The sequence below is a fragment of the Cervus canadensis genome, chromosome 6 (genome assembly GCF_019320065.1).
Source record: "Cervus canadensis isolate Bull #8, Minnesota chromosome 6, ASM1932006v1, whole genome shotgun sequence".
Lineage (NCBI taxonomy): Eukaryota > Metazoa > Chordata > Mammalia > Artiodactyla > Cervidae > Cervus > Cervus canadensis.
The window spans coordinates 70,727,308-70,755,098 of NC_057391.1; the positions used below are offsets into that span (position 1 = coordinate 70,727,308).

Consider the following 27,791-nt stretch of genomic DNA (forward strand, 5'->3'; position numbering starts at 1 on the left):
AGATGTTTCCACAAAGGATTACCTGAATGGATAGAAGGAAGGAAGGTGAAGCAGTGAAATCTCCTGTCTCAGCTTTTCCTTTTCCACACTTTATTTTAAACTTGAAGATTGTGATTACAATCAAATACAAGTCAGTCCATACCTGCACATTTTCAGGTCTTCATAAATGAAGAACACTCTATATAAAAATCAATGATATTTTCAAATCAAAGCTTTCTGGAAATTTATGAGTCCTCGGGTTTTTTAGGTCGGCCTTCAAATTCTGAGTCAAATAACTCTCACAAAGACTTTGCTGCTTACCATTCTTAGCTTATTCTGCAGCCCTGTTGTGAACGGTAAATATTTCCATTACTGCTACTCGCACAGCTCATTATGTTTCAGTTATATATTAGTGTATCATATGCTCTATAATTTAAGAATCATATAATTGTCTTTATTTTTAAGTATTCTGTGATTCAGAGGTTTCACTAAGCCAGATGCCCTTCCTCCTACTCAGCCCCATCCCATCTCATTATTCCAAATTAGAGGTTTGACTCTATGTTACAAACAAATACCTGCAGATGGTAAACTCCTGTGGACTAACAGAACTCAGATTCAAAGCCTAGAGGTGGCTATAGGAAAGCCATTTGAGAGACAAATTACACTTGAAGGATAGGAACGCTATGCCTGGGTCAGCTAAAGTGCAGGGGAAGTACGGCTCAGTAGGACCTGAATTTGGTACACAGGCCTAACAAAAGGGGGCTTGGGGACTGAAGGAATTTCCAGCGTACAAGAAGGGATTACCTGGACAAGGAAATGGCAACCCACTCCAATATTCTTGCTTGAGAAATCCCATGGACTGGGGAGGCCGGGCCCCGGGGTCACAAAGAGTTGGACATGACTGAGCACACACACATCGCTCTCTATACATTTCTACTGGACTTTACAGGTTCCTCAAACTCCTTAGGTCCAAAGCAGAATACAACTCTCCCCAAACCTCTTGTTTTGTATCCCTCCCAGCTTGGGACTTTGGAATTACCCTAGACTTTTTTCTCATTCTCTGCATCCTGGCAGTCTTCAAGACCTGTTTATGTCTCTTGTGAAGAATTTATGGGCCCTGTTTCATTCTCCTGCTTGATTTACTTAATAAAAATATCATGTTGTTGATTTTTTGCCATTTTATTTTCCAGGTTTAAATGTACTGTTTGCAGAGGTAGTACTTTCTTTAGACAATATGAACATATAAAGAAGGTAATCATTTATCCCACCAGCAAATGATAGTTTACATTATTTTAATGTATTACTTGTATTTGAAAAAACAACAGCTTATATATTCTTGGGAACAAAAGTATGGAACTGCTATTTCTTGCTTTGTTTTGTCACTTAAGTAGGAGCATTTTTCTTGTCGTTAACAATTCTCAGGAAGTACTGTCATTCTCTGTGAGGTGCTCTTAAGTTTCTGACAAATAACTCTGACAATTATCTTTGGGGGAAAAAAAGGTATTAACACCACAACAGGGGAACCTCCCTGTTTAGCCTAGAGAGTTTGCTGTTTGCCACCTTCTGCAAAAAAAAAAAATGAATGAATGAATATTTATGCATTTACATAAGCCATCAGGATAAAAGAGAATGATTTTCTTCCTGAGTCCATACAGGTATTTATAAAGAAATATGATCCAAAAATCATTATATTTAGATTGTTTAAAAAATTTTTTAAGGGAAACTGAATGGCTACTTCATTAAATATCATTACACTGGTCCAGCTGAGCATCAGGCAAGGGGAGGAGAGAGGCTGCTTCCAGCCCAGAAACAACGAGACACAGAGACACTAGCTCTAGTGAACGGCCATCAACAAGGCCCAGTGATGAATATCACTTAGTGGTCATTTCCCTGGGGCTCAGGGAGCATATACCCTGCTCCAGGCACTGCTCCAGTATTTGGGAATAAACACTCATTCTCGGCCCTCAAGGAGTTTACATTCTACCTGGAGGAGAGAGGAAATAAACACATGTCAGGTGATGATAAGAGCTAGGGAGTCAAATAATGCCAGCTAGAGACTGGCAGGAAAGAATACTATTTTATATGGGGATATCAGTGAAGGCCTCTCTGCAAGAGGGCAGAAACAGAGATCTAACAGAAGCAGGGAGCTGTGCAGAAAATCTGGCAGAGAAAGGGCAAAGATAAAGCCCTGAGGCAGGAACAAGATGAGTGTGTCTGAGAAACAGCCAGGAGGGCAGCGGAGCTGGACAGGGTGAGTGAGAAGAGCGGGGTGAGATGAGGTCAGAGAAAGGGCCACACCGTGCAGTCTTACAGCCACAGGAGGGAGTTTAAAGCTTATTCTCAAAGAGATGAGAAGTGAATAGAAGGTTTTAAACATGATTTGATTCTTATTTCGAAAAGTCTGCTCTGGCTGTTGTGTAGAATACAGGGGCAAGGGTGGAAGCAAGGGACCTGTTAGGAGACAGAAGGTTGATGGTGGTCTGGACTTGGAGGTAGGACCAGAAGTGGTGGAAGATTCCACATGTATTTCAAAAGAGAGACAATATCCACTGAACCAAGACCTGAAGTCCTCAGAATATCTTTCGCAGACTGCAAAAATGGCCACAAATTCTTTTCCTCCTTGTATTCACGATGCTGCAGTACAATTTTAGAGCTCCTCCCACAAAGGGGTGGAGTCTTTCTCCACCCTTAGGATTTCATCTTGTTTGTAACTTGTTTTAACCAATAAGATAACAGCAAAAATTATGCAAGAGATTTGAAAAGTACTGAAGCATTAACGATTGCCCTCTCTCACTGCTTCACAGCACCCCACAATCCACCACATAAAGAAAACCAGGCTAACCTGCTACATGGTGAGAGTCAACACAGCCCAGACACCCCTGCAGCCACAGCCAGTCAACCGCCAGCCAATGATCAGACATGTCAATGACACTATTATGCACCAGTTGACTGCAGGTGCAAGAGTGAGCCCAGCAGAGGCCAGGACCATCATGTAGCTGAACCCAACCCCAGCTGCCAAACCACAGAATGGTGAGCTAACTAAATGGCTGCTTTAAGCCACCAAGTTTTGGAATCATTTGTTAAACAGCAAAAGCTAATTGAATACCTTTTGATCCCCCAAACAGAAAGCAAACCACTAAGCTCTCCTGGTTTCTCTAATGGCACTACACAAAAAGTTTCGATTGTAAAGTAAATTGATACGAAATGGGTATGATGTTGATGAGTGATAAGCTGATTAAAAAGGAGAGAGCACAAGTCACAAATTACTGTGTAGCTCATTAAAGTGTGGTGTATGACAGCCAGGGAGCTGAGTTCTTTGTGAAATAAAATCACCAAGATAAGCATCTCAGAAAACCGTGAGAATAAAAGATTTCACACTGATAGACTTTTTCTTTGCAATGTCCTACACACCATTTCTGAAAACTACAAAGTACTTTACCTCCCTTCTAAACATTAAAAATGATACTTTTTCAAGGTTGTCTAGACAGATGAGTAATTAAAACTCTTTCCTTATAGAAAAGAAATCAATTATATTAAAGAGATCACAACCTGAGATCACGCTTCCTTGACTGATACAGACAGATGGGTAGATAGAAGGCAGAAGGATAGAAGGACAGACATACATACATACAAATAATACTTCCACTATTAACTGCTATATTACTCTATATGGATAAGCTCCTATACATGTTTTCTCATGTTACAACTAACTATATAAAGGCTTAATCTAATGATCACCAATGTTAAATGGATCATTTTATTCCCACATGCTTACTTTCTTTCACTAGTTTGAAAATGTCAAGGTAGAAAGTGAAACCCTCTTATTTCCCCAAAGATAATCACTGTTAACAATCCACTCTGCCTCACAAAATATTTTTTAAAAAATCTGGAAGCCTAAGGAGTTAATGGGAGGGGGCAAATTACCTTTTTTGGAACTGAAACAGAAACTGTTTGGATGGTTAAAGGAAAGCACTTGCCAGAGCTTATGGGCTTAGTTTATATTTGACGTTTGGAAATGTGTCTCCGGGAAGAAAGGAAATTCCTGGGGACAGATGCTGATTACCTCTGTTTCTGAAGCTACGCTCACCAAAGAAAGGCCTCCCAGGGTCACAGGCTGGTCTATTCAAAATATACATTGAGTCTCCTTTCAAGTATAAAGAACAAGGACAGACAGACTGAGTCATCAAAGTATACACAGAAAAATGAAGAGCCCAGAAAATAAAGTTTCTAGTAAAAGAAAATGTTCCCAAATACTGTATAGATTTTCAAAACTATGAACCACTCAGTGTGCCTCTCATGTTACTCAAAAATTTAGCAAGCCACATCAAATCCTTTCACCTCTTAATTATACTCCCTAATGAAGGGACAGAAATATGGAAAACCTAAAATTCACTTCTTCCTGAGTTATTAAAAAATATACTGATGGTAGGGCACGGGAGGCAGGGAGTAGAAGTAGGGAGGGCTTCCTGCAATAACCAACAGAAACTTTTCCTTTTTAATTATGTTAGCTTAAGGCTAGAATTAAAATAAGCTTTTTAGATTTCCTGAACACACACCAAACAAACGACAGACTGGGTGAAGAAAAAAAGTCCATTTAAGAGAAAAAAGAAACTACACAGAGGACCAGAGTAGTAACTTTTACAGCACTTCTTCTCATTAGTCACAAATGAGCCAGAATCAGTGCATCTGAGATGACATAAATACCTACAAGAAAAGTGGGGCCAAAGCGAGAGAAAAGACAAGAACATACACACTCTCTCCTGCAGCACGCTCTTTCACTCATACATCCCCCACATATCCACCCAAAGGAGACTATACAAATGTGACACTTTTCAGGCCCTAGGTGCTAACCCAGTGGAAACTTCTCTATGGTGTATTTTAAGGAGAGCAGTAAAGTGCCAGGTTAGTGTCAACAGCAATTACTGTGAACCAGCAAGTCTGTTTGGTCTACACTTAAGATGTGACAGGAAACTGAGGAGGTTTTATTGTCAAGAAGGTACTAAAATTCTTTTAATGTTTGCATACTCTCTCTGCTTTGCAAAGATGTTTAAATAAATAGTACCCAATGAAGATCCCACAAAATTTTGATATCTGAACCATCAACATATTCATTCACTCTATAAGCACTCGTGCTATGTCTCCAACACACCAGACACAGACAGCTCTAAATCACAGCTGAAGAGACTGAAGATAAAGCCAGAAGAGGAAGGCTTTCAAAGCACTTGGCAACTTTTGATAATCCTTTCAGAGACTGTGCTCTATCCAAAGCAGCACCTTTTCACCTAACCAGGGCAAGCATAGTCATAAACATCTGTCTTTAAAGCAATGTTCAGTTTATTAAACAACTATGTTACATAAAAGTCTGTTCATTTAAAATATATATGTACATTTGTTTAAAAGAATATTTAAGATACAAATCAGAAAAGAAAAAGGAATGAGTCAGCACTGCTTCACATACATAAAGAATTCCTTTCCTATCTGAAGGATAGCTTCAACTCAACAGGTACTCAACCAACAGGGACAATGTGAAGGGACACTATCCTAGACAGTGGGAATATAATCATAAATGGACATGGTCCCTGACCCCAAAGATGGAAATACCATGACAAGGGTCAATCAGCAAGTGTCTGCCATGCGTGAGGTACTGGTCGAGACATATCATAGACATGGCCGCTCAAGCTAATCCTGCAAGGCAGATATTATCAACACTTTACAGATGAGTACGCTGAGGCTCTGAGAAGGTTATGTGTCCAAAGTCACCCAGTTTGCAAGGAAAACTGGCTCACAAACCTAGCCTCTACCTGTAACCCTACCTTGCTGGCTATGCAACATCTTCATGTCTTAATCATCAGTCTCCCTAGCTTCCCATGCTACCTGTGTATTTATGACCCAGTCACAGCTAGTTCTATATGGCCTGAAGTAAACTCACCTGAAAGACAAAAAAAAAAAAAAACTAAGCAAGATATACAGAGTTGGGAAAATAAATGTCAAAAATCTGTCTTAAAAATTTTTTTCTAAACAGATGGCAGGGGAAAAAGTCTAGGAACCGTCTCTTGCTTCAACAAAGCTGAAGTCAAACAGTATAGTATACACCTAAAGTGCCTTGCCTTGACTGAAGCTTTCGTTTCTCCGAGTTTGAGTCTTCACTTTAAATCTTTAAGATAAAAAGTAAAAATTCAAGGTAGAACAGAATCATCAGCATCTACCAGTTCAAGGAGACAGGTCACTCAGAAGAGAGAGTTCTTTTTGGAATGCATTCCAATTCGACTCCACTCACTGAACTTTGAACTGCCAGTAATTTCTTGGAGCCTTGGTTTCCCTCCTTATATACCTACTTCAGTGTATATACATGCTGTTTTCATGAATGTTTTCAATTCACAGTCACTTATTTGAATTCATTATTTCTCAACAGAAACTGAAGACATATCAATGGGAAAACTCATTATCATGAGACAAGTATGAGAAACAAGCGCTCAGGACATTGTAACCATAGCTTCCCATGGGAAAGAAAAAGGGAAAAAAACCTTCTAGGTTTCTGTTAGTCGCTAAGTCAGGTCTGACTGTGACCCCATTGTAGCCCGGCAGGCTCCTCTGTCCATGGAAGTCTCCAGGCAAGAATCCTGAAGTAGGTAGCCATTTCCTTCTCCAGGGGATCTTCCCACTCAGGGATCAAACCCACGTCTCCTGCATGGCAGGCAAATTCTTTACCATCTGATGAGAAAAGAGTGGTCTGATATTGTAACCATAACTTCCCATGGGAAAGAAAAAGGGAAAAAAAAACTTTCTAGGTTTAGGCCTGAAGAAAGACTAAATACAGGTTCACTGCTAATCAAAATTATACACACATAACAAATTCATAATCTCAGTTCATAAAAACAGCTTTAGGTAAAAACTCACAGATGAAGGAAAATTTCTAACACACCTGAAATTCACACTCTAAACCACCTGCTCCAAAGATACTTTTGCAAAACTCCTAGCAAATTCTTTAGATTTTGGGGGTTGCTTTGGTTTTTTACGATTTTCCAATGTTCCCACTAAATGAAAGATGTTAGGCTGATAACTCTTTCCTATCTGTCCAGGTAGCATCCACCAACGTCTTAACTCCATTTAGCAACCACCTACCGTCCCTCCTGATGTTTCACATGACAATGTTCAGTGTCATCACACACATGCAACTCCCCAAGCCTCCCTCCCCTCAAAGCACCGACACAACAGCTGGGGAAGACAGGTGAGCACAATGCTTCAGCATCCATCATAACACGATGCAGCTCACTCTTGGCTAGACTAGTCCTTGGCTTCAGCAATCTTCTTTTTTTTACAGCTTCCAAATATTTCTTCATTCAAAAACTCATTTTAAATGTTCTCTAAAGTTCATTAGTAAATGTAATACATAGTGATACACTGTTTTGCTTAAACAATTTTGTCTATGTATAGACCAAATAAATTTCAGAAAAACAAAACACCCACTTCCTAAACATGGTATACAAAAATAGATCATCTTCACAGGATTCACTTGAAACCCAAGCCTTAAGATACAATTCAGTGCTATTTATAAATAAATGATAATTAACAGTAACAACAATGACAAAGCCAGCTAACATTTATATAATACTTGGCATGAGCTGGGCCCTGCTCCGAGCATTAGCCCTCATTCAACTCATTCAACACTCAAAACCATCCTGTGAAGAAGTTCTTGATCTCTCATCTTGTCCACATGAGTCAAGCAAAACATTACAACTATCTCACCAAGCAGGGCAAATAACTACACAATTATCCTTGTATTTATGGAGAAATGAGTATCAATTATTAACTATGATGCTCTGATGTGAAGAAATTATTCCCTTAAGAGATAGTACAGAATAAAAAGGGGGTATCTTTCTAGCCAGGAAATATATGAAGGTAAAGTGTTACTTTAACAACTAAAAGAAAATTTTCCAGTAAGTAAAACTGCAAAGAAATATAATTTCACCAAGAGCATGCTAATATTAAATATAGATTTGCACTTAGAGGAGTGTACATTGATTCTAAAATCATTCTGAAATTCATTAACCACTGATGTACAAGAGTGGTCCTTTAAGCTCGGACTGTCAAAAATTCCAAACTCTACAGTTCTTTTATTTATTCTGTTGTACACTCCCACAAGTCAGAGTCTGAGACATCACAAACTATCACAAATCCAGTTTTGCTTCAAGCACTGGTACTGAAAAGCACTCACTCCACTCAGTTTTCACCACCCACAGAACTCAGCACAGATAACACCCAATAATTTAAATCATAATAGCTCGGGAAAATTTAAAATTAGCAAGTGATAAAGAGGTGGATTCAATTTTTAACTTCATTCAATTTGTCAAATTTAAAATACTTTCCATTATTTGTTTTTCCCAATCTTCACAGTAACATAATGCTTACCAGTGTTAATTGCTTTGCCTAACTGTGGTTTACTGTTGCTTACATTCTCATTTAATGAGCTTCAAGTGGTGCTGACCGTAAATCTAGCTCTAATCTTTCTAAACCTTTCTTCTATTAATGAATTAAGTCTACTGTATTATGTCCCCCACTATTCCAAGCAGCAGTTCACAAAAGAGTGAACTAAAACATGAAAACTTAAGACCATGCACTTTAATAACACAGTGCCATCTATAGAGCATGTAGTTGGACCTACAAGTGGACTTTATTTAGTTTTAAAAGGACTTTTTTCCATTTTGTACACTTCATGTTTATAGTCTGAAAGTAAATTGGTAAAAATTTAAAAAGCAAGTAATGATTAAGTGATTTGTTTTCAAAGAAACTTCAGTGTCAGAAAATGACAAGGATGATGTTACCATGACAAGAAAAAAAGAACTTTTTAAAATTCCAACTCCAATAATAAGACTACCTCAAAATAATCACAATGCTATTTATCATCACATATAACAAAAAAAAATTTTAAAGCATAACACAAGACTATTTAAACATGAAAGACTTCCCTGGTAGTCCAGTGGTTAAGAATCTGCCTGCCAGTTCAGGGCACATGGGTTCGAACCCTGGCCCGGGAAGATCCCCACATGCTTCAAGGCAACTAACCCCACAAGCCGCAACTACTGAATCTGTGCGTCCAGAGCTCAAGCACCACAACTAGAGTTCGTGGGCTGCAACAAAAGACCCCGTGTGACACAACCATGACCCGATACAGCCAAACAAACAAATGACTTATTTTTTAAGGGAATATGTAAACGTGAGGGGAAAATACGCCTCTGACTGGCTGAGTAGGAAGTTTATTTCTGGGTGATGTATATACTCTATCGTTGTATATTTATGGCTATGTACAAATACCCCTGGGCTTCCCTGAGGGTTCAATAGTAAAGAACCTGCCTGCCATTGCAGGAAACACCCTGGGTTAGGAAGATCCCCTGGAGAAGGAAATGTCCTGGGAAATCCCATGGACAGAGGAACCTGGCAGGCTGTTGTCCATGGGGTCACAGAACTAAACAACAACAGACAACAAATACCCTGAGGATCAGGACAAACTTTAACCGAGCCTGAATTATTTGGCCCAACAACCTGAAGAGCTCCATCGGTCTCTGACCTCCAGCTACAATGGCCTTTTGAAAAGAAGCACCTCCTCAGTCTTCTTGTTTTGCTCATCACCATGTTCCCAAAACAGTGCCTGGTACATCACACCACAAAGTAGAAATCTGATGAATGAATGAAGGAACAAATGAACAAAATGAATTAAAGAGCCCACAAAACAACTTCAAAAATGAGAATTTAAGTCCCTTGGATGTGACTGATTTAGCCAGGTCAAATGCAGATTCTTTTCATAGGTATTTGCTTCATATACATATTGAAAAATACCTGCACACAATTTTTTTCATTCAGATCTCACCGAAATTCAACAGCATGAGTACAGGACCTACCACTCGTAAGCCAAGGGTATTTAAAGTATATACCATTTCTAGAACATGCCACTAAACCAGAAATGCCTAAATAAATTCCACCATTAGCTGAAATTCCTTTTACAATGTTGTTATAAGTCTAAACACAATAAAATATAGCTCTATTTAAAATCTTTAGGAAATAACTAAGTTTACGTAGTAAAGCACAAGCTTTTCTCAAAAGCCAAAGGTTACGCCAAGATTTCTCATACCTGAAAAGTTATAGATAGATCTCCTCCAAGATCCAGTCACATCCCAGACTGAAGTGACTGAGTTTTGGAACTTCATCTTAACTGTTATTGATTGAAACATCTTTAAGCTCTCTTAAAGAAAAGGAAAGATAAGTCACTCAGTTGTGTCCAACTCTTTGTGACCCCATGGACTGTAGCCTGCCAGGCTCCTTCATCCATGGAATTCTCCAGACAAGAATACTGGAGTGGGTTGCCATTTCCTTCTCCAGTGGATCATCCTGACCCAGGGGTCAAACCCAGGTCTCCCACACGGCAGGCAAACTCTTTCACCATCCGAGCCACCAGGGAATATTTTATGTCTAAATCACTGTTGTTGTTGCTGTTATTTCAGTCCCTAAGTCGGATTCGACTCTTTGGGACCCCAGAACCACAGCCCGCCAGGATCCTCTGTCCATGGAATTGCCCAGGCAACAACATGAGTGAAGTGAAAGTCACCCAGTCGTGTCCGACTCTTTGCAACCCCATGGATTGTACAGTCCATGGAATTCTCCAGGCCAGAATACTGAAGTGAGTAACCTTTCCCTTCTCCAGGGATCTTCCCAACCCAGGGATGGAACCCAGGTCTCCTATATTGCAGGCAGATTCTTTACCAGCTGAGCCACAGGGAAGTCCAAGAATACTCGAGTGGGTAGCCTATCCCTTCTCCAGGGTATCTTCCCGACACAGGAATCAAACCAGGGTCTCCTGCATTGCAGGTGGATTCTTTACCAACTGAGCTATGAGGGAAGCCCTAGAATAATTTGTCATTTCCTTCTTCAGGAATCTTCCCCACCCAGGAATCAAACCCACGTTTCCTGCATTGCAGGCAGAGTCTTTATTTCTGAGTCACCAGGAAAGCCCTTCTAAATCATTGCTGCTGCTGCTGCTGCTGCTGCTAAGTCGCTTCAGTCGTGTCCGACTCTGTGTGACCCCATAGAAGGCAGCCCACCAGGCTCCCCCGTCCCTGGGATTCTCCAGGCAAGAATACTGAAGTGGGTTGCCATTTCCTCCTCCAATGCATGAAAGTGAAAAGTGAAAGTGAAGTCACTCAGTCGTGTCCGACTCGTAGCGACCCCATGGACTGTAGCCCAACAGGCTCCTCCGTCCATGGGATTTTCCAGGCAAGAGTACTGGAGTGGGGTACCATTGCCTTCTCCATCTAAATCACTAGGTACCATTAAAAATACCAGTTGGTTCTATCATGTGTAGATGTAGCTGAAGAGGCAAACATAAATGGATGCATGGAAGACAGGTGGAACGGAGAGTGCTGAAACTTCCTTTTACTTTTGGAAAGTCCCTTGTATCAATGTGCTTTCAAGTCATTTTGACTTTTGCTCACAAATTAAGGAAAAACACCAGTCCTTCTGATTCATCACTGTAACTTTCTGAAAACTTAATTTGATGAGTCAAAAGGTTGAAACAGCCTTCTGACCCTTAAAAGCAGCATCATTTTTGCGACAAATGTCCTTGAATTCAAAATACTCATTCAAAAAAAGTGTTACAAGTTTACAATGTGGAAGGCACAGTGTGGCTATGATTTCCAATTCTAATGTAGAATACACCGAGAGCTCCTTGAGAGCCTGAAACCACTCTGAACTCTCACCGCATACCCTTATAAGGTATGTCTAAGGTGCAACCCCTCAATGGAGGGGGTCTTCTGGGCATGTTTCGATGAAAGGCTAATTCTAAAGCCTGTATCTTTCCTGTCAGAAGATAGCACTTTTCCTGAAATGGTAGCAAGTCCCAATTTTCTCCAAGTTCTTTTTCATGCTTTAATGTTTTACTCTGAACCATGTTCCAGACACTGACAACTACAAATTAATTACATTAAGACGTAACCTCACCTTAAGATGAAAGTCTTTTGACTTGTGGACACAGCTGGGGAGGGAAGGGGGGACAAATTGAAAGAGCAGCATTGAAACATATATATTACCATATATAAAATAGATAGCCAGTGGGAATTTGCTGTATGGTGCAGGGAGCTCAACCCAGTGGTCTGTGACAACCTAGAGGAGTGGGATGGGGTGGGAGGGAGGTTCAAAAGGGAGTGGACATGTGTGTGTCTATGGCTGACTCTTGATGAAAGTGAGAGTGAAAAAGTTGGCTTAAAGCTCAACATTCAGAAAACTAAGATCATGGCATCTGGTCCCATCACTTCATGGCAAATAGATGGGGAAACAGTGGAAATAGAGGCTGACTTTATTTTTTTGGGCTCCAAAATCACTGCAGATGGTGATTGCAGCTATGAAATTAAAAGACGCTTACTCCTTGGAAGGAAAGTTATGACCAACCTAGATAGCATATTAAAAAGCAAAAACATTAATTTGCCAACAAAGGTCCATCTAGTCAAGGCTATGGTTTTTCCAGTGGTCATGTATGGATGTGAGAGTTGGACTGTGAAGAAAGCGGAGTGCCAAAGAATGGATGCTTTTGAACTGTGGTATTGGCAAGACTCTTGAGAGTCCCTTGGACTGCAAGGGGATCCAACCAGTCCATCCTAAAGGAGATCAGTCCTGGGTGTTCATTGGAAGGACTGATGTTGAAGGTGAAACTCCAATACTTTGGCCACCTGATGCGCAGAGTTGACTCACTGGAAAAGACCCTGATGCTGGGAGGGATTGGGGGCAGGAGGAGAAGGGGACGACAGAGGGTGAGATGGTTGGATGGCATCACCGATGCAATGGACATGGATTTGGGTGAACTCCAGTAGTTGGTGATGGACAGGGAGGCCTGGCGTGCTGCGGTTCATGGGGTTGCAAAGAGTCGGACACAACTGAGCGACTGAACTGAACTGAACTGAACTGATGGCTGATTCACACTGACACGTGGCAAAAACCAATACAACATTGTTCAGCAATTATCCTCCAGTTAAAAATAAATAAATTTTTTTGAAAAGACAAAAAGTCTTTCATGGTGCCTACATAAATCGATGGAATTTTGCCAGACCTCTTCCTTCACAACACTGTGTACTCTGAAACATGATGCAGGCCCACAGGAGTGACTCAAAGAAAGATCAATGGCAACCAGAAAGCAAGCGAAGGGCTATTTATTAAGCCACCAACCACACATTAGCAGTTTGCCCACACGATCTCATTCCTCACAAACACCTTGGGACGTATGAGTCCCCCTTTATGAAAGTGGAAACTAAAGCTCCAAAGAGGTTAAATACCTGATCTCAATTCATAAAGCTAAATATCACCCAGGCTTGAACCCAGACCCTTTCCTACAATATGCTAGTTCCCAAAGATGAGAAGATGAATGGTAAAAAAAAAAAAAAACACTGCCAGGGACTTCCCTGGTAGTCCAGACGTTAAGACTCCACCCTTCCACTGCAGCGGGTGCACGTTCAATCCTGGTCAGGGAACTAAGATCCCACATGCCACTGTGCAGCCAGAGAAAGAAACAAGGGGGGGAAAAAAAAAAAACCATCATGGCAAGAATGCTACCTGTTTATCAACTATCTGGACTTTATGGCGACCGGGACAACAGGGATCCAAGGGAGGCATCTTCCCTCTCCCGCCTCTGTGAGGTGCCAACTACCCTTTCTGTCTGCCTCTCGGTGGCACGGCCTGGGCCTTTCCAAGGAGCTGAGTCTGGGAGGCCTGTGACTCTCCCTCAACTCTTCCCCATCACCACAGTGCTACTGCCAGCCTGGCGGCTCCCTGCTCTTCTATTCTCTGCCTCTCTTTCTCATCACCTCATCTCCTCTCAATTTTCAGGGTTGTTACAAGAGGTAGTAAGATGATTCACCTAGGAAGTCATCATAGCATAGCATGAGCAAGAAAGTTGTTAGGTCCAGTGCCCACCTGTGCTCATCCACCACTAATGCATATAATGCAGAAGGCCCTGGCTTTGAAACCAGATGGGCCTGGGGTCCCAACTCAGGCTCTCTCTACCCTCTATCAACAGCAAACCTCCCATGCTCTTTGTGTTGTTGAGAAGCGTCACTGCAACACCATGTGGTACATCGCCCGGCATAGGGCAGAACCAAGAGATGGTGCTTCTCTTCTGCTTCAGTGGTTACTAAATCATTTCTTCACCAGCAAAGACAACCTGAGCTTCTCCACCCGACTTCTTCCTGGTCTACAGCTGTTCAAGTGAAAATGCTGTTTACAGGCACTCTCAATTTTACCAATGGTAGTTACATGCATTCAGCTTAATTTTTCAAAAGACACTGATCAAAAATTTTCCAGCCAACCACACTGGAGTCACGTAGCAACATCTACCTTCAAACACCTTTTAAAATTCTGTTTGATACCAAAAAGAATTAAAAATCAGAAGACATATGCAGGAGAAATCTCTTGACATGAGATCTCCTTTCTATAGAAAGGGGTCACATGGCAAACTCTCTCTCTCTCTGCTCTGAGCAAATGGACACCCACCACCCAAGGCAATGGTTGCTAGCCTTTGGGAGAAACTCCTTTGAGAATCTGATGAACACTCTAAACCCTGTGCCCAGAAAAATGTCAATCTGCACAGAGACACAAAATACTGCCTGGAATTTCACGAGGGTTCAGAGCCCTCTGAAACCTACCCATCAACAGCAAAGAGCCCTCAACAAGGAACCACCTACGATATTCAAACTGGCAAAATCGCCCATTTAGATTTTGTTTCTTTAAAGTGCAATAAACTCAAAAGCCTAGACAAAAACCTCAAGAAGATAAAGAAGTTTTCACATTCAACTCTCCACATCTGGGTTCAGTGTCAACTCTTTCTGGCTCAAAATAAAATGCTATAAATTTAACAAGGCTCAAAACCTGAAAAGAAGGTTCTCTTTTTGAAGCAAAACATCAAAATAAAGAGATGCCCAAGGCTAGTGAATGTGCTGGGAGGGCGGGCAAGGGAAAAAGAGGTTAAAATACAAAGTATTAAGAACATCTACACACTGTTTTTCAGTATCATCCTTTTTAATTTTCTATGTCTGTGTATGTTCTCAACATGCATTACATATTTACATAACAGCACATGTATATATAATATATAAACAGAAATACATGTTATTTTTACTGACAGGAGTAAGCAATCACAAAAAAGTTTGTAAATCCTGTCCTACTAGACAACTTCCAAAATTAGTTTACCTAACAATAGTTTCTCCTGGGTAACTCTCCACAAATGGAATTTCCCTTGAAAATAATCACATTAGCCATCTTTCTTAGTCCTGAAATGAGAAGTTGGTTTCAAACTGACTCAACAATAAAGCTGAGATTGTTCCACAAGAACCAGTTCCCTCTTTTGCTTTTAACGTCTAATTCTCATAGCTCCACTCACTCCGTATTTTTCTACCTAAGTGGAAATAATCCATGTAATGAATTAAAGAAATAAAAAATCAACTGAAAACACTGGTGAGCATTTTCCACCACGCAGTTCTTACCATAATTGTGACAGTTAAACTCTTCAACTCCTACAATGTCCCCAGCACTGAGCTAAATGTTTTACCTGCCTGATGGTACTTAATCTGACTCTCTTAGGTGGGTTCTAATACACTCCCCATTTTGAAGATATAAAGCCAATGCTCAGAAGTCACATGGCTGTGAATGGACCTGGAACTCAAACCTACATGTGTGTGACCCCAGAGACCATTCTTACCTCAGGGAGGGTACGTGCCTCCCTCAAGTAATATATGATACATATATTAGGTATATACTGTTATATATTAGGTAACAATAATAATATACAGTTAACATATGCATAAGTTCTTTTATGCATAATTGTACTATAATATAAAAATAAGATGCCTGGTTTTTTAAATAAAATCTTATAATACCAAAGGTAGAAAAGTATTTTTAAGTGGCAAAAGACAATGTCACTGGAAAACAAATCAAAGAATTACTTTAGTTAGCCTTTATGGAATATCGAGAAACTTTACTGTTCTTTTTCAAGTGCTACAAAATCTAATTAATATTAAGAGTTAACATTATCATAAAATAAATGTTTTAAAGATGAGAAAATCTGACCATAAAACACTGCTCTGAAAGTTCATTATAAATCAGATATTCTCTCAAACTATATTAAGAAAGAATGTCTGATGATCTGATCAGCCCATAATTCAGTCCCCAAACACCAGCAGAAAAAAGAAATTTCCTTGTACTTAACATCTTAACTTGTGCAAAATCAAAGTGATGAATCCCCTAAGTAAAAGGAATGACTCTTAGTGTACCATACATATAATCCCCTCTATTCTTTCTCCACAAGATACCACTTCTGTTTTTAGCCTGAAACACGGAGAATTACACAGAACATAAACCCATTCTTAGCATTTTAAGTGAACACTTAGCGATCCTTTAAAACTGATAAATCTTCATTAAACAAGTTTACCATTTTGTGTAAATTGCTAGTTAAAATCTGCATGGCCTGGATTTGAGGGGAAGAATTTTAGTATTTAGAAAGGAAAAACAAATGTCTATACTGCTGTTACTAATAACCTCAATGTTGTGATCTAACAATGTTCATTCATTCGCTAATACTTATTGAATATCAACTATGTATGAGGCACGGGTCTAGACCCTAGAGATAGATAAGTGACACAAGGTATTCACACCAAAGATTACATTCTCATGGGGGATGAGAAACAGGTAACATACAAGTGAACAAAGATAAAATAATTTCAGATTATAAATACGATGCCAAAAAAACAATAAAATGATAGAAATGTCAAAGAAGATCATTTTTTAAAGTGATGCAGGATGGTCCATAAGAGGGTCCTATTTGAGCTGAAATTTGAAGAATGATACAAAAAGAAAGTTCTAAGTAGAAAAGGACCACCTCACCTTATGAGAGGTTTTATTTCGCAATTTAATTAATTTTTATGTCTTGGATGGGTTGTATCCTGGAGAGACCCACTTTATGATGAATTCTGTTTAAAGCTTACAATATTTACTGATAAGTATCCAACGCATCTGTGCACACACAAAGCTAACCAGATAAACAGGAAAAACAGTAATAATAATAATTTCCCAATCTTTTAGTCTAAGCCAGAAGCTCTTAACTCTGGGGAAAGAGCAGTAATGATTATGCTAAATCCTTGAGAATCTGATGAAAGCAATGAACTCTGTCCTCCCCCCTCCCCCTCAAAAAATGCACATACACTGAAACTTTACATAAAATTTTAGGAGGTTCTTAGAACCCTGAAGTTCATCTATAACACATACACACTATCCCCAACCAGAAATCCATGATAAGAATTAAGCAGTAATTATCATACTCAGATGAGATGGATATGAATGCAAGCTGCCACTCTACTTTTAAATGATTCACAAATCAGGAATGCTTACTCTCAATTTATTTTGGCCCACATAAGACTCTGTACAGGAATTTTCTCTATGCTACAGGAACAAACTATTAGGATAGATACAGATATAGTTAGATATATATAGATATACAGATACACACACACACAAATTTATATATGTACATGTATGAAGAGAGATAGATAAATTCCCACCTAAAAGTGAATGAAATACCTCTTCACTACAACTACTGTAATCTTTCACACATGATAACAGCGTAATTTGAGATTTGGTTTTGTACAAAATCTTATAATTTCTTCCCCCAAGGAAAAATATTACCACATTGCTTCAAAGGCTGCAAAGCTGAACATTAACACCTATTAACTTACAGATGTTCTTCTGGTTCAAAAGCAAAGCTTATGATTATTTTTTTTTAAACCATTCACACATAACACACACACACACACACACACACACACACTACAATTTAGTTGCCTAAGGAATATACATCAATTACAAATTACAAAACAGAAACAGACTCACAGACATAGAAGAAAAACTCATGGTTACCAAAGTGGGAAAAGGGAAGGGGGTAATAAATTAGAGGAGTTTGGGGTTAGCAGATTTAAACTACTATAAAACAGGGAAATAACAAGGCCCAACAGGGAATTATATTTAATATCTTGTAATAAACCATAATGGAAAAGAAAATAAAGAATATACATCACTAATCTCAGGTACAAACTAGATCACTAGATCAATGGTTCTTAACCTTTTTTGATTCCAATATCCCTTCAAGAATTTGAAAAATGCTATAGAATTCTCCCATTTTAAAAAAAAATGGACATATGCATACAAAATGTGCATATAATTTCAGTCTGCTCAGGGCATTTCAAATTAAATCAAGGGTTTAAAAATGCCTATACCTACAATACAAGTATATTATGGCTGCCTGTTTCTGGGAAGGGGAACTAATTAGGAAAACCAACTTGGAAGGAAGACTTTTCATTACATATCCTTTTGTATTTTTCAAATTGGAACCACGTAACTCTATTATCTATTCAAAACACTAGTAAGTTAAAAATAAAAAAGCATTACACTCAAATATGTGGCAGGATACCAATGCAGAAGGTAAAAAAATCTCCAAATAAAGATATTTAAAATAACTAGTCTACTAAATTCAACATATTTGCACACTGTTTCTTCATATTTGGGGGTTGAAAGAGGTTCAAGACCACAAAACTATGCTCTTGTTTCCTAATTTTCAGAGAAATTTCCAGTTTCAACTTTTTGCTGCAAAAATATAAAAGGTCAAATAATAATTTCATATTATTCATGTTCTAACTTCTGAAACCTCAGTTAAATGACACTAGTCAGTAATGCATTGGATTTGGTACTGCCGTATCTCTTTGATTTTTATTATCATTCCCATATGATAGATATGGAAACCAAGCTTTCTGAAGTTAACTCACTTGCCCTGGGCAACAAAGCTAGAAGTTAGCTAGAACTCTTGCAGGAAACAAAGCCTCTGTACCTCCTCCCATGCAACACTGCAGAGTAACCTCCATGGAGGAAGGTGAACACTAAAATCAAGGATACTATTTCTCAGGCGATCATTCTCATCATAAATACAGTTTAGAGACCTAGTCCATTATAAAAACTGGGAATTCCATCTGCATTTTCCTATACACTACCCAAACCAGATACAAATGAAAGAGAGGAATTATCCCATCTAACAATTTCAAAAGCACAAAAACTAGTTTTAACTTGAAATTATTTAAGTCCTTACAAACTGTCACCCTATAAAATAAAAATTTTATGCTGAATCATAAGCTTAAAGTTAAAAAAAAAAAATCAGAGAATTAGTGTCACAGAAATGTTACCCATGTAAAGGTTTCAATATCAAGAGGCAAAGAGTTTCTTTCTGCTGAACAGTACCTCCAGGCATCCAAGTTTTTGGAATGTTTGATACCGACTGTTCAAACTATAAGCAAAATGTCTCAGAAATGTATGATGAATTGTGAGCCTAGCAACAACGATGCCACTTTCATTATAATCACATTTTCAAAGAGGTGGTAGTTTTCAAAAACATCTCCCTCAAATCTAAATTTATATAATCGTTTAAAGTTAAAAAGAGAAAGAAATAAGGAGTGGGTAGAGAACATAAACCACCTAAGCAGATAACAGCTCCTAGAAGTTATAATTATTATTGCAATTATTATTCATGGGTGTGTGTGTGTATCTGCCTAAGTGTTTATCTCATTCTAGGTCCTTGTCAAAGTCTGCTTCATGTCCCGCTATGCAGGCACCCAGGAAGCATCAAAGTCTTTACTTTCTTCTGAAGCTCGTAAGGTACGCAACCTCTACTGAATTTCACTTATGAGGAAAATGAGGAAAAGTCCTTCAGGCTTAAAAACTTTAGGACCTTCTGAAAACACTTTCAGAAGTACTTCATGGAGAAAATTCAGATGTCTGTATGTCAAGGTCTATCCTGCAATTTCACAATTGCAGGAAAAGCCAGGTCACTCTAATATATTAACACAGACAGAATTACATGCCGGTGCTGCTTTCTGCAGAAAATAAAATCACTAATACAAATTTCAAAACCCCACCTATTAGAAAAAGAGCAAAAGAGATGAAACTTTCCTTTCGCTTTTTTACAGTTCTGCAAGAGACTTTTAAAACGCTAAGCAATAATGGTAGTGTTACTTAAAGTCAGTCAAATACTATGACGTCTGTAATAAAAATTTTTATAGGGCAAACACACAAAATAAGTCATCATTAATGAATACCTAATTTTTGAGCTTTCAAAAATTATATATTAAAAATGTTATTACATAATTACTATGTTTATACAATTTCCATTTTCAAACTCCCCTAAAATTAAAGACCTTAAGGACATGTTTTTACTTTATTCTTTAAAGCAACTCCCAAAATTCAACTGCACTTTATACTGCACCCCCAAATAAAACTAACTCAAGCCTTCCAAGTTAGTCAAAACAATTCTATAGAAAATTAAATCAGTAACTAGCCTTTGGCATGCATATATAATTTATTCTGGTTTTTCCTAAGGAAATGGCAAAAAAAAGAAAAGAAATTCGTCTTACATTTTCATTATGTTCATAAACCACTTCCTAAAGTTGTAAGGCACACAAACAAAAGTCAATCCATTGTAAGAACAACAAATGTCATTCAACAAACTCTCTACATTCACTATAATCATCAAGAACATACACACATTTCTATAGTCTGTACATGACTATACTTCTTTGTTATTCTCAGGATATGGAAATCTAACTTATGGAATGCTTCCTAAATATTTTCCCAAAACGTGCTTATTACACAAGAATCACTTTTAGTCTTTCTAGAATTAAGCTTGTAGATGTATCTAGTATTATATGATCTTGTTGCTCTCCAATGCTCCTATGCTGGCAAAATATACAAGTTCACAAAAATCTTGGAAATTTTTCAGTACTACCCGACTACATTTAAAATATGAGAAAAAGAAATACAAATAGCCAATAAACACATGAAAAGATGCTCGGTGTCACTAATCATTAGGGAAATAAAAGCCACAATGAACTACCACTTCATGCACATTATGATTGTTATTATCAAAAAAAGAAAAGAACAAGTGTCAATGAGAATGTGTAGAAATTGGAAGAAGCCTTGGGCATTGCTGGTAGGAATGTAAAATGGTGCAGCTGCTGTGGAAAATAGCATGGCAATTACTCAAAAAATTAAACATATGACCTAGTAATTCCACTTCTGGGTATATACCCAAAAGAAGTGAAAGCAGGGACTCAAGAGGATATTTACACACCCATGTTCATAGCAGCATTATTCTCAATAACCAAAAGGTGGACAAACAGTAAGTTTTGTGTGCGTGACTGTGTGTGTGTGTATGTGTGATGGAATATTAATCAACCTTTAAAAAGGAAAGAAATTCTGACACGTGCTACAACATGGATGAATCTTCAGGACATTACACTAAGCAAGATAAGCCAACCACAAGAGAGACAAATATTGTAGGATTCCACTTATACAAGATATCTAGAGTATTCAAATTCATAGACAGAAAGTAGAATGATGGCTGCAAAGAGGTCAGGGGCAGAGGTAATGGGGAGGTAGTATTTATTTAATGGATACAGGATTTCAGTTGGGGAAAGATGAAAAAGTCCTAGAGATATGAGACGGTAATGGATGCCTTCACAATGCAAAGGTAAATGCCATGCTTAATGCATACTTAAAAATAGGTAAAATGATCAATATTATGTTATATATATTTTACTACATTTTTTTAAATAAGGTAAGAAACAACAAAGTATTGAAACATGTTGAAACGTGCCAAATTTGCCCCATGCATGCCTCTTTCACTACTCACAAAACCAACATCATGGCTCTGAGTGGTCAGTTAGATTCCAATTTAAATATTTACCATGGATCCCAAGAAATTAATATAACAAAGTTTAAATCTGTTCTAAGAAAGTTTAAACTGCTTCCTCAGAATAAAGTCCTCTGCCAGACAGAGATGACAGTAGTTATCATCAGTCCATTTCAGATTAAATAAATTAGTAAAGAACCCAATATACCTCCCAACTTTGTAGTTCAAGCATGGTTACTTTTATCCCTAGCAAGTTTTCCTTTCATTTTTCTTTCAAAATCTCATAGACTACTTTCATTTTTACCAACAAAATCTTTAGTCAAAAATTTTCTCCACCAAACTCATATGAGATCATCTTCATTAACTGTAGATATATCATCTCTACAGTAATCAATATTCATTTCATGTCCACCAACTTTAAGTTTATACTGGGAAAAACATAAGCATAAATTCATATGGGAAAAACAGAAGCTTGAAATATCCTCCGCTACATTTTCTAGTCACACTCCAGCTTTTCTTATACCTTTCTTATATTACCTTTGTAACAATTTCACAAATCATTATAGAAATAAATGTTCACTAACTAGCAACCAAGTTTTTTATTTCCTTTGAGCTTAAAAGAAACCAAGTTTTTTTTATTCCTTTGAGAATAAAGTCTAATTTAGAAAAAAACAGTTCTCATAAGAACTTATCCATAATTAATTCCACAACCAAGAATGATCATCAAATCCATTTCCTGTTTGTACTATCTGAAAACAAGAATGCGTGTAATCAATTACTGACCATTTTTTCTCAATTTTAAAAAATGAATTATTTTGAGTATCCTTTTCTATATGTAAGTTCATGGTACCATATCCTCTACTACTTCCTGTGATTAAGATTGTATAGGTGTCATTGCATACAATGTATACATCTAAATCTCAACAGAAGAAAAAAAGAAAAACACAGACCCAGACATCTTAGTATATGTGCTGCCGAAGCAAGCACCAGACCCAGACATCTTAAAATTTCTGTGGTATTCAGTTTTTCTACTTATCAATGTGAGAGATACTCCTGATAATAAGTTTTTTTCATCTGTCCATGGCTATTTAGGTTCAATTGAGCCCTCTAAAAGTGGGAGTGGGTATACCTGGTCACAGACCAGTAACTTGTCTAAAACATGTCTGAAAAGTCTCCCATTCCTTCAACTTGCAACAAAGAATTTTAACAAATATGGTACAAAAAGAAAATTATATACAGATATAAAAAGATCAACTGAAAAGGAATCCATCACCTGGTCATGAGCCTTACCTTTTAGCAGCGGCAGAGGTGTTAACTCAATAGGCTTGCCTTGAGACCTAAACTGTGAGGAACTTTGCGACCTCTTCTGTCTGGCTTTTCTGACGGACTTCCGAGAAAATCCGTCTACTTTATCCACTGATGGAGGAGTAGTTGGTGCTGAGGACATATCCCTACTGAAGAGAAAGAAGTATCATCCACACACCCCCAAGGTGGAAGCAAACAAGTGAGTTACACAAATTCTAAAATTCCCACACACTTTTTTTGAAAATGGGAATATGGGGAAAAGAAAGCAAATAAAATTAATTAACAGTTCTATGTTCAATGGGAAAGCAGAAAAACTTGGTGGAAAATAGAATATAAGTACTACATAAACAATATTGTAATGCTAATGCCTTGTGCTGCTTCTACAATATGCAGTAAAGATGTTCGTTTATACCTGAAAAAACTCTTCTAAGCCATGTACGCGTTTTCTAACTGCACAGCTCTTCTCATCTTGAGATCCTAAATTAATTTTGGAGCTATTCTGCAACTGGAAAACTTCCATCGATACATTTTCCCAAGATATTTAATATTATGAATGGGCTCTGGGGTTGAAATCCTTATGGTACTTCAAGAATCTGCACCAATGGATCACAGCAAGGTGAAATTTACAAATTCTGAACTACTAAGGCATGACTTTTTAATGCAATGTGCTAGCTAAGATAAACGACACCATACCACCAATGACAGGCTAGATTACTTTAAACAGAACACATAAAGGGCATAATTAAAATCATTTCAAAGAAGTCTTCTTTTTGAATGAAGCCATCTGATGTTACTAAAGCTTAAAAACTATGATGAAATCATGCAGCAAAATTAATGCAAAAACCTAAATTCACAGCCTACTGAGGCAACAAAGTTGAGTTCCCTTGAAGTTCATCATCAAATATTAATTTTCATTCGGTAAACTAATGGAACAGAACAGTTCCTTGAGATTTTTTTAACCTTCTCAAATTATTAAAATGAAGGCTATTTCCTAAAAGTAACAAGCATTAAGCTCAGTTTCATTCACCAATTTAAACAGATGCCCTCATTTCCATGGCACCGAGGCTCCACCATGTCCCATGCAGAATGAATGGCAGTCCTGAATAGAAATAAGGCACATAGTGGAAATGCTGAAATGCAATCACTCACCTGTCATCCCTACATAACACGAGCGGTTTTTAACCTCTAAATAAAAGAGTAAGGGAGTTTCTTCCTGAACGTGTGAGAATAAAAAGTTACCTGGATTAGCTGGATTCTGACAGAGCAAAAATAACAAAAACAGAAACCAAGAACAAACAAAACCTTATACTGCTGAGGTTTGGGATGCTGAAGTCCCGTTTGGCTCTCTTTTTTTAAAAAAAAGTTTTTTAGCAATCTACCTAATTTAGCCTCAAATACAATGTGATAGATAATTTCGAAGCATGAATGACTGTAGGAGAAGTAAGATCACTTAGAACTAAATTTTCATAATGACTGCATCTACAACAAGCTCCACATCATATCTGTATGTTGTAAATTTAGGGGCAGTTTTTCCAATCTGGTATGTGAGTTATTTAGATTACATGTAACCCTCACAACACAAAATTTCCGTAAATCCTGTTCCTCCATCACTCGTTTTGTCTCCCCTTTATTCTTCACGTCTCATCTTAGAGATAAGTTACCGGTAGCAAAAAAAAAAAAAAAAAAAATTTTTTTTTTTAATCACTTGACCCTTATGCCCGCGGCCCAGGATAAACGTCAAGGATCTCAACCCTAAAGCGCTGCAGAACTGAACGTGCAGTAGCAGCGGGTCGGTGCAAAGCCCGGGGAAACAGGTTTCGCCCCGGACTAGGGCGCCCAAGCTTTATCATCCTCTGAGCAGCGGGCACGGGGCATTTCCAAGGCTCAGGATAATCCAAAGTGGGTGCTGGGGTGGAGGAGAAAGACAGACAAGAGGTTGGTCTGTAGGGATGCTCACATACTCCCTTTGCTCCCACCCACCCCATCCCCCCACCACCCCAAGCCCTGGAGAAGCTAAGCTGCTACAGAATCCTTCTCACTACACCAATCCCCCTTTCCTCCCCCCTCCGCCGCCGTCAGTGGATAAAGGGGGACAAGAATACGCCTCCAGTGCCGGAAGGTGGAGAAAAAGGGGGGGAGGGGGCAAACAGAACGAGAGACAACATCAGAAGCAATTGCAGGTAAATCAGACAAGTGGGACCGGCGCTCCCTCTCCCGCACCTCATCCCACCGCACCCCTCGCCAGCTCGGGCCAGGCCTTTCCCGAGGCCGGTGCCCTGCGGGTTCTCCAGGAGGACGGGGAAGAGGCAAGCAAGGAGAAAAGGAAAGCAGACAAGCCGCGGAGCTGGAGGGACGAAGTTACCTTGAAGCTTCTGGAGAAGAATCCAAAGATGATCTGTGGTTTCGGAGGGGCGGGAGACGGGAGAGAGGGCCGCAGCGGGGGCGGGTGGCGGGACTGGGACGTGCAGGGGGAGGTCCGGACAGCGGCAGGGAGCCCGGGGCGACGGCTGTCCGGCGCGGCGTCCCTCCGGTTCCGCGGCGGCGGCGCCTCTAGGCCTCACAGCCGGACCTGAACCTCAGCGCTCCGGCGGCGGCGGCGGCGGCAGCCTCACGATCCTCCCCCGCGGGCCCGTCCCATCAAATCGGCACCGACCCCGTTGCGGCTCCGCCGGTGGCTCCTCGCTCACATTCCCGGCGGGCGGCGCCTCTGCTCGTTGCCTCGGACCCGGCGGCAGAAGCGACGACGAGGGGAGGGGGGAAGGGAGGGAGGAAAACTGAAGCCGCAGCGGCAACAGGAGAAGGAAGGAGAAAGAGGAGGAGTCGCTGGGGCTGGAGCCGCCACTGCCAGAGCCGCCGTTCGGTACCCGCGGTGGGTCCCCGTCAATGCCCCTTTCTCTCTCCTATTGTCAATATCACCGGGCGGCTGAGTCCATGGCACACGCGCAACCGAACCTTCTCGCCAGCAGCGCCCGCCTCCGGCGCCCACTCACTGGAGACTTCAAACGGGAAGCGAGGCCTCATTGGTCGGCGTTCGCCTTCACTCCCCTGTCAGCAAGTTCGGCTGAGAGCCGATCGCGGATTGGCGGCGGGGGGGCGGAGAAACAGGAGGGTGGGAAGAGAGGAGACCGAGGATTGGACTGAGGCGAGAGGAACCCGGATGCAGCCGCGTTCTCAGGCCGCGCGGCCGCCGCTTCCGCCAAGCGGTAGGGTAGGCTGAGGAAGAGAACTGCTTCAGCGACTAGGCCTAACTGGAGCTGCTAAAGCTCAGGAGGTGTGCAGCTGACATAAATACGAAGGGTTTCCGTGCAGTGCGGAACCTCTGGGCGGTGGTCGTCTGCAACTTGAGGATTCCGAGGGCAAGGGTCGGGTAATCCGGCCCTCGATTCCGCCCCTTTCAGCCGCGAGACTGGACCGTCTGGGCTCGAATAGTCCACTCGCGACGGGAACCAGCGCCGCTGCTCGTGTAAATGGGCCCTTCGCGCCTCGCGGCCGTAAACCCCCAGCAGTCGCTCACCGCTCCACCTTGTGGGAGGCCTGGCACCGAAATCCGAACCCCTGGGGCCCGGCCAGGGGTTGGATATCGCTTCGAATTCTCTCTCGTCCTCGTCTCCTTTTTCCTGAACCTCTGTTTTGAATGCCAGCTCCCTGGAGCTGCTGCAAGCCTGGTTGGGGCCAGGTCGGTGTGGCGGGCGCAGGTGGGAACGCTGTCTCTAAGCCCCGAGATCATTTACCGAGAACAGCCGCTTGGGCTCACCCGCTGCACAGAACTCAGGGAAACGCAGCTCCAAACTGTGGGAGTTTGGGAGCTTTTAATTGGCAAGTTGGATCCGAAAGAGTCTGTGGTGAAGGCTTCACTTAACTCTAGCTAGAACAAGTGATTAAATATTTAGAGGCATGGTTGCATTCTTGGTGAGCCCTAGGCCAAGTGGTGAAGTCCATGGGGTCGCAAAGAGTCGGACACGACCGAGTGACTGAACAACAGGCGAAGTGGTGCATTACCAGAGAATATTCTTGAACCGTTGCTCTATTCGAGTGCATGCTACATTTGTCTTTTGAGAGGGTGAAAAAAAAAATTCTGAAGTACAAATGCCAAGGTACCAAATGTTCAAAACTTGGAAAAAGGAAAAAAAAAAGCATTTAGAATCATTCAACCCAGGGACAACCACTGTTAGCATTTTGGTGTACTTCTCTCCAGCATTTTCTTCCTTAGAATTGTGTGTTCCGTTCTTTAGACTTTAATTTTTCCACTTGGCATTATATCATGTTTTCCATAGTTAGGAAGTAGTAAAACTGCATGTAAGTAAAACTGTACCATGCACACAACTGGCAGCAGGGAGAAAAAAAAATGCTTTTATTTCTCTTGTGTTGCTTAACACTCAAGTGTTGCAAATTTTTATGCACTTCCCCAGAAATGAGTCTTGAATGAAAATAATTTGTCATTAAAAGAAATTGTAAGTGATATAGGAAGCCGAAAAAGTTGCTCTTAGATGGAAGCGGGCTTCCCCTACTGGCTCCAGATGATTGGCCACTATACATAGTGTCTGTGTTTGCGCTGAAAAGTTCCATCTCCCCTAAACATTATAAAACTGGCTAGCATACCAGTCTTCCTCCCACCTTCAAGAAACTTGCATTTCCACATCTCAATTTCCCATACCAGTCTTCATGAAAAATTCAGTGTCCCAGCCATGCAGTACTTCTTTGCTCAATTTCTGATTAAGGGTAAATGCAGAATTTAAACCGGGGAAGAGTTTAA

At 40.1% G+C, this 27,791-nt stretch overlaps 1 protein-coding gene across 3 annotated transcripts in view; it reads right to left on the reverse strand.

Moving 5' to 3' along the window:
* The window catches only part of PPP2R5E (protein phosphatase 2 regulatory subunit B'epsilon), a 149,577-nt gene extending 123,582 nt beyond the window's left edge, over nucleotides 1-25,995 (reverse strand). For 2 of the 3 annotated variants that reach the window (XM_043472250.1, XM_043472248.1), the window contains exons 1-2: nucleotides 25,401-25,995; nucleotides 23,024-23,187 (exon numbers count right to left, since the gene is read on the reverse strand). In XM_043472250.1, coding sequence (XP_043328185.1) covers nucleotides 23,024-23,180 — 157 coding nt within the window. In that variant the 5' untranslated portion in view covers nucleotides 23,181-23,187; nucleotides 25,401-25,995. The remainder of the gene's footprint in view (nucleotides 1-23,023; nucleotides 23,188-25,400) is intronic. The other variant, XM_043472249.1, reaches the window with a different exon arrangement.
* Nucleotides 25,996-27,791: the final 1,796 nt, after the last annotated feature.